Source organism: Micromys minutus, assembly GCF_963924665.1.
Source record: "Micromys minutus genome assembly, chromosome: 3".
NCBI lineage: Eukaryota > Metazoa > Chordata > Mammalia > Rodentia > Muridae > Micromys > Micromys minutus.
Genome location: NC_137972.1, coordinates 24,477,825 through 24,485,740, shown reverse-complemented (window position 1 = coordinate 24,485,740; position 7,916 = coordinate 24,477,825). Strand labels below are relative to the sequence as shown.

Genomic DNA, 7,916 nt, shown 5'->3' with positions numbered 1-7,916 from the left:
TAAGTTTTTCCCTCCTCCTCCTTCCTCTACTTTTTAAGACAAGGTATTTTTATGTGGCTCTCTGGCTGTCTATAACTGTCTATAGAGACCAGGCTAACCCCAACTCAGAGATCCACCTACCTGTGTATCCCAAGTGTTGGGGTTATAGATGTGTAAAAAGACTGATTTTTGAACCAGGCGGTAGTGGCGCACACCTTTGATCCCAGCACATGGGAGGCAGAAGCAGACAGATCCCTGAGTTCAAGAGCAGCATAACCTACTGAGAGAATTCCAGGAAAGTCAGGAATACACAGCGAAACCCTGTCTTCTCACATAAAAAACCCAATTGTGTGTGTGTGTGTGTGTGTGTGTGTGTGAGAGAGAGAGAGAGAGAGAGAGAGAGAGAGAGAGTTAGTGTTGTTTGTAGTAGACACTGGGCTTGTTAAGTGGGTCCTGGGATCTGAACTCCAGTGCCCAGGATTTAGCCACAGTCACTCTTAGCTGCTGAGCCTTCTCTCCAGCCTACCTTTTAACAACTTTTATGGGACGCAACCAAAACCTCCCAGAGAACAGTCCATCACTGAGAGAAGTCAGAGCAGGAACTTAAAAGAGGATCAGGAAGCAGAAACTAAAGGGGAGACCTTGGAGAAATGCTGAGTATTGGCTTGTTCCTGGTGGCTTGTTCAACCTGCTTTTCTTTTTTCTTTCTTCCCTAATTTATTTTATTTTTAGTTGTGTGGGGGGTGGGTGGGTGATTCACTGGAACTAGAGTACAGGCAGCTGCCTGATATGGGTGCTGGGAACTGAGCTCTGGTTTTCTGCAAGAGCAGCACATGCCCTTAACCACTGAGCCATCTCTCTAGCCTCTCAGCTTGCTTCTTATACAACAACCCAGTCAACCTGCCCAGGGGTTGCACTGCCCAGAGTGGACTGGGCCCTCCCATGTCAATCAATCATCAATAAAATGTCCCACAGATAGAACCCAAAGGCCAGTCTGATGGAGGCAATTCCCCGTTGAGACTCCCCGAGATAAAACTCTGGACTGAGCTAAGCTGACAGGTCTAGCTAATTAGAAGAGGAAAGTATTGAGCGGGAGAGATGGCTCAGTGGTCAAGAGCAATGGTTGCTCTCCCAGATTCAGTTCCCAGCACCCACATGGTAGCTCATAACTGTAACTCCTGTTCCAAGGGACTTGACACCCTTGTACCGACATATATACATACAGTCAAAATGCCAATGTACATAAAAAATCATTTCTATATATTATTTTATAATAAGTATATTTCTCTACCTAAATTTTAAAATAGTAAAGCATCAAACACATGTACACATAGTTGAGTATCTAGTTAAACACACTAATAAAATCTTGCGGTAATAATTCAGTTGAAGTAAATTTATTAAGAAAAAAAAAAAAACAGGAATTTCGATCAACTAAGTTTTGGGCACACACTTGAGGTTAAAAAAATGAGCCCAGGTCTTAGGACATAGCTCAGTAATGGAGCCCTCGATTGCTTCTTAAGGCTTTCGGTTTGACCTCCAGCACAACTGCAAAAAATAAGTAAATGAACTCTTGGTGGCCCATGCCTAACATCCCAGAACTCACCCTCTGAAGGCAGCGGCAGGAAGATCACCCTAAGTTCAAGGCCAGTCTGGTTTATATATGTGAATTCCATTCTAGCCAGCACTACACAGTAAGACCCTGTATCAAAAGAGTAGGTATGGGTGTGATGGTGGTTGCCAGGGAGGAAGAAGTGCATGGAGCTCTGTGAGTTGGAACTCTGTGAGTTTGAGACCAGACTGGTCCACTTAGAAAGTTCTAGGCTAGCTGGGGCTACGTAGCAAGACCCTGTCTCAAAATAAAACAGATCCCCAAACAACAAAAACAAAACATTAGGTGTGGTGACATAAGTCTGCATTAGGAGCACTCTGGAGGCAGAGACAAGAAGTTCAAGGTCAGTAAATTATATAAGACTCTGTATTAAAAAACAACCAAAAGCCAGAGGACTGGGGCTGTAACTCAGTTGGTAGCGAATGGGCCTAGTGTAGTCCCCAGGGCACAAGTCAAGTATGGTGGCATGTGGCCATAATTGCAACACTTCTGAGGTGCAGGCAGGACTGTTACAAGTTCAAGGTCACCCTTTCCAGGCTATTTAAGGAAGTCTTAAACTAATCTGGGGTAAATGAGACTTTTGGTTTGTTGAGACAGTTTCTCTGTGTGGCCATGGCTGTCCTGGAACTATCTCTGTAGACCAGAATGACCTAGAACTCACAGAGATCCTCCTGCCTCTGCCTCCTGAGTGCTGGGATTGAAGGCATACACCACCTCAGCCTGGCAAAAAGAAAATTCTAAAACCAGGATGGTTGCTTATGCCTACAACCATTTTCAGCATCCCAGAGGCTTGGAGACCAGTTTAGACTAGAGAATGAAATTTATCTCAAGAAAACCAAGACAAAAGGAACCTCTGGGTGTGGTGGTGCACACCCGAAAGCCATCGTGGAAGTGGGCACTGCAGTGTCTACAGTTCAGAACTCCTCTTGTACTACAAACAAAGGGAGCTTTTTAAAAAAGTATTGATGTGAGTACACTGTAGCTGTCAGACACACCAGAAAAGGACATCAGATCCCATGACAGATGGTTGTGAGCCATCATGTGGTTGTTGGAGATTTGAACTCAGGACCTGTGGAAGAACAGTCAGTGCTCTTAACCACTGAGCCATCTCTCCAGTCCAAAGGGATCTCTGAGGAAGAGCAGTATTCCAATCTCTATCTCAAGAAAAACAGAACACTGGAAAAACTCACGATTCTACAGTGAAGAAAGCAAGTAATCTAAGCTATAAGATCTTATGAAAGATCTGGGGTTAAAGAAATGGCTCAGCAATTAAGAGCACTGACTGCTCTTGTCGGAGGAGCCACTTTGAGCGTCCACATGGAGACTCATGACCTGTAACTTCAGGGGATCTGACTCTCTCTTCTGGCCACCATGGGCTCTTGCATGTACACTGTGCACTTACACAAGCGCCCACATATAAAATGAGTAAACACACATTTTTAAAAATCACTCAAGGGGTTGGAGAGATGTCTTAATGGTTAAGAGCACTGACTGCTCTTCCAGAGGTCCTGAGTTTAAATCCCAGCAACCACATTGTGGCTCACAACCATCTGTAATGAGATCTGATGCCCTCCTCTGGTGTGTCTAAAGACAGCTACAATGTACTTATATGTAATAATTTTTTTTTAAATCGCTTAAGTTTTTCTATGTTATATTTTCTCAAAATAATTAAAAAATTTTAAGGTACATAATTGTATATGCATATGGTACAGTGCAGGCCTTTAGTCCTAGGATTCAGGAAGCAGAGGTAGTTTGATCTTTTGTAAGTTTGAGACTAGCCTGGTCTACCTAGTTATAGGACAGCCTGGTGTACATAGAAACCCTATTTCATAAAAACCAAAAAGTGATTCGTCCCGGGTGGCATACAGCTGTAATCCCAGCACACAGAAGGTAGAGGAAAGAGGACTGCTGTGAGTTCAAGGCCAGCAGAGGACACACAATGAGACCAGGTTTCAAACAACAGGAAGCCTACCATGTTGTGCATAGTGAATGCATTAGGGCACAAATGAGCCAAGATCATTAAACATGATGATGTCCAATTCAAGAGACCATAAGGCAGGAATGGTAGTTTTATTGAAAGGTTTACCCAAGAACACTGCTATCCTGTTCCTGATACTCTACCCACACCCACACTCATCCACTACCATGTCTTCATAATGTCGGAGGATGACGTTCTTATCGTTGTCTTGATAGAGCATGGAGATTGGAGACAGCTTGGTGGGGATACAGACAGCCTTGGGGACCTTGGGGTCAACCATATGCATCAGAGCCTGCATGAACGCATAATTGGAACTATTCACATATGTGGTCATTGAGAAGGGGCAATCTCCATGACAGTAATTAGCCATGAAACCCTTAGGGGCAATGACCCACTTGTGCCAACCCAGGTCCTGGAAGTTGACGAACAGCTGATGACGATGGCAGGGGTTCTTACAAAGACCCTTGGGGACAGGGATGGCCGCCCTCCTTTTTCTGGAAGGAGGATGACAGTGTTTAAGGTTGAGGGTCACCACCAGCAGGGAGGCATGGAGAGAGCGTATCAGACGGTCACAGGGGTTCTCACGCCGGACATTTACCCCAGAGTATCTGTCCTTTTTGACCAGAATCTCTAAGAATAAGTTCAAATTCTTCAGTTTGTTGCTGTTCCAGTTCTTAACTACACCCTGCAGGTTGAACTGAAGGAGACCTTGGGGTCCTGGGACAGACTTCTGAGCAAGCCATCTTCCCAGCTTGGAGTGGGATTGCCCCCGCACACCGCGATCCTGAACCACAGACAGAGACACCACCAGTTCTGGTTGCAGGTTATAGTAGGACCTGGGCCCCAAGTCTAGAATCAGCTGGGCCATGGTCAACTTTCCCTTTTCTTTGATGGCAGACAAGTTAAAACAGAGGACCTTCTGTAGACAGGAACCATCTTGGGAAGGTTTCTGTGTGTTTAGGAAAAAACCTAGAAGCAAAAAGGAAACATTCGAGAGTCGATACAAATGTTTCTACTTCTGACCCACATGCGCTTGGGTGTACAGTGCACAGCCCTGAGCTCTAGTCAAACGCTCCCTTTCAGGAGGAAGATACCCCAGTCCTTATTCAAGTCTAGATGTGTGCTACCCCTCAGGAGTTGTCTACCTTAGTTTTCTTACATAAAGAATTCTCATTGACCTGGGACTCATCGATTTGGCTAAACTGGCTGGCCAGTGAACCCCAGGGACCTGTCTGTCTGTGCCCCAGAATGATGGGGTTACAGGAGGGCATGTAGCACCTACTTGGCTGCTGAACTTCATGTTTGTAAATAAGGTTATCGCTTCACTGACTAAGCCATCTCCCCAGACCCAACTTTCTGATGTATGTATGTATGTATGTATGTATGTATGTATGTATGTATGTATGTATGTATTTTTGGAGGGGCTGTATTTGTGGGGTATTTCTGTTGTTGTTGTTGTTGGTTTTTTTTTTTTTTTTTTAAGACAAGGTCTCTTCTAGCCTTGAATTCATTATGTATCCAAGGATGGCTTTAAACTTCTGATCCCCCTGCCTCTCCTTTCAAAGTTCTGAGATTGCAAATCTATTTCTATACATCTGGTTTGTGCTATGCTGGAGCTCAAACCCAGAACTTCATGGGCACTAGGCAATCCCCAGCACCCCCCAACACACACACACACAGACACACACACACACACACACACATTCACACCTCCAGCTCTGCCTCCGCCCCATGACTTTGAGACCCTTTCATTGTAACAAACATCTGAGTTGGAGGTTCAGTATCCGCTTCCTCTTCAGACCAATCTTAGACATTTACTTCTTTTTAACTAATCCTCTTCTAAAAAGTCTTCCTCTCCTTATCCCCAGACAGGGTTTCTCTGTCTAGCCTTGGCAATAGACCAGACTGACTTTGAACTCAGAGAGCCATGTAATGCTGGGGCTACAGGAGTGTCCTAGAAATTTGGGTGTTTTTCTTGGGGGGGGGGTGTTGGTCTATGAGACAGGGTTTCTCTGTGTAAACAGCCCTGGCTGTCCTGGTACTTGGGCTGTAAGACCAGGCTGGCCTCAAACTCAAGAGATCCACCCGCCTCTGCCTCCTGAGTGCTGGAATTAAAAGTGCACACTACCACAGCCATCTGCAACTCTGAAACAGAGTAGACTTTCCATACTGTTTGCCCTCTCACCGCCATTCCTAATCCAACTTCTGGTAAGTGTGCGTTAAGGGTTCCAGGGACAAATCTCCAAGTCCTTTCTTCATCTTCTCTTTATAACCTCAACCCTTGGGAAACTGAAGCAGGAGCGTGACTGGAAACCGTGTGGCCAGTCTGAGCTGGAGATAGGGCAAGAGACCAGTGCAGCATCACAAAACAAACCAAAACAAACAAACAAAAAAAAATCAAAACAAACCAAAACCAAAAAAACAAAACAAAAAAAAAAAAAAAAAAAAAAAAAAAAAAAAAAAAAAAAAAAAAAAAAAAACCCACCCAAGCCAAGAAAAAAAAAAGTTACTAGAAAGACTATGCATCTGAATGCCAAATGCAGGAATGTGGATGCTGCAGCTTTGAATAAGAATCCAGGAGGGAAAGGAAGGACTCAGTCTAAGGCTAGAGGAGCCTGCTTTTAAAACTGAGAACTGGCGGCTTGTGCAATTTGGTAGTCGATCCGTATGAAAAACTATGGATGTTAATCCCTCGGACTTTTTTTTTTTTTAATGATAGTGTAACTGTAGCTTAGATGAATACCATTGGTCTGTATTTTTAAAAAGTCATGCGTGATGGCGCATGCCTTTAATCCCAGCACCTGGGAAGCAGAGGCGGGGGTGTCTCATGAACCCAAGGACATGCTGGTCTAGAAAGGGATCTCCAGGACAGCCAGGGCTACCCAGAGAAACCCTGTGTTGAAGAAGCAAAGAAAAATAAATAAAAATAATTAAGGAAATATAAATACATAGATAAATAAAATCAAGAGATGTGCTGGCTTTTAGTCCCAGCTCTCCGTACTTGGGACGCAGAGGCAGGTGGCTCTTTCTCTATGATCTACGTAGTAAGTTCCAAGACAACCAGGGCTACACAAAGAGACCTTAATTAATTGAAATCAAGACGTGCTTTTTGCATCTAACAGAAGTAACACAGAGAGGACGGAAAGAAAGATGGCGGAATGCGTAAGAGGACCAGAGCTCAGCTCGGAGCAACCATGTGGTTGGGCAGCGCACAACCTCCTGTAACTTAAGCTTCAGGGGATCTGACACCTCCTCGGGTCTCTCAGGAAAGGCACACACAAACACATATTAAAAACAGGGAGAGAGTAAGCAGGAGAAGGGAGGTGGTGGGGGGCGGCTGAATTCGGTCTCACCCAAGGCGTGATTATTGTGTAGCTCTCGGAACGCTGACCTACTGTCTAAACCCACTCTCTTAACGGTAAATTTAACGCTGTTAAGCCGGCACAGCGGCAGACTAGCATGGAGAGAGGTGAAAGGAACATGTGCCTTGCTCTGGGGTTGATCTTGGAACCGAGACAGAATGTGCAAGATCCTAGCTCAGTCTCCCGCCAGCCATGACACCCGTCTGTCCCCTCCTCCCCGCTCCACATCACCCACTAGAGATTTTTCTCTGATAAACCCTCGGGTTCCTTACCCTGGTCTGGGAGAAGCCGAAGCAGATTCCCACGGACACCCAGCTCTTTCACGTAGCATAAGTCCTGGGAGGTCCCGCTGGCCGCAGCAGCCTCCCGAGCCCGGATGATTTTCCTTAAGATGTGAGGCACCGGTTGGAACGTGTGAGGTGAAGGCGCTTGTTCTAAGCCCAGAAACTGCAAAAAGTCATAGTCTTGAAACTCGGACGTCTGCCCCCAGCCCAGGATTAACAGAAAGAAGCCAAGAGTCGGAAGCCTTTGGGAAGGCTGCATGGCCGACTGAGTGAGGTAGTGCAGCCTCTGGGGAGCGCAGCTCAGCGGTCTAGCCTCTGCTGCTCAGCTCAGGAATTTGGGAGGTAATCAAGTCTGAATTGCACTCTTCCCAGCTCCTCAGAGGCAATTCGATGTGAAAAGACAAATGGGGCGTGTGTGTGTGTGTGTGTGTGTGTGTGTGTGTGTGTGTGTGTGTGTGTGTGTGTTTGCTCCATCTCTTGCTCTACTCTCCCAGGGGAGTAAAATAGTACCCACGGGTTGATCAGCAGTGTACAGGGTGAGTGGAAAGGGAGACACACTTATTCAACACACAGACATTGATGTGTCTGGGAGGGGCTGGAGAGATGGCTCAGTGGTTAAGGGTGACTGCTCTTCCAGAGGTCCTGAGTTCAAATCCCAGCAACCACGTGGTGGCTCACAAATATCTGTAATGGGATCTGATGCC

General features: G+C 45.7%; 1 protein-coding gene across 1 annotated transcript; it reads right to left on the bottom strand.

Moving 5' to 3' along the window:
* Positions 1-3,705: 3,705 nt before the first annotated feature.
* Positions 3,706-7,471, bottom strand: GDF3 (growth differentiation factor 3; the record flags this gene model as incomplete). Its single annotated transcript, XM_080914043.1, has 2 exons — positions 3,706-4,535; positions 7,201-7,471. 2 exons carry the CDS (start codon positions 7,469-7,471, stop codon positions 3,706-3,708), a joined length of 1,101 nt encoding a protein of 366 aa, XP_080770169.1.
* Between the last annotated feature and the right edge of the window lie 445 nt (positions 7,472-7,916).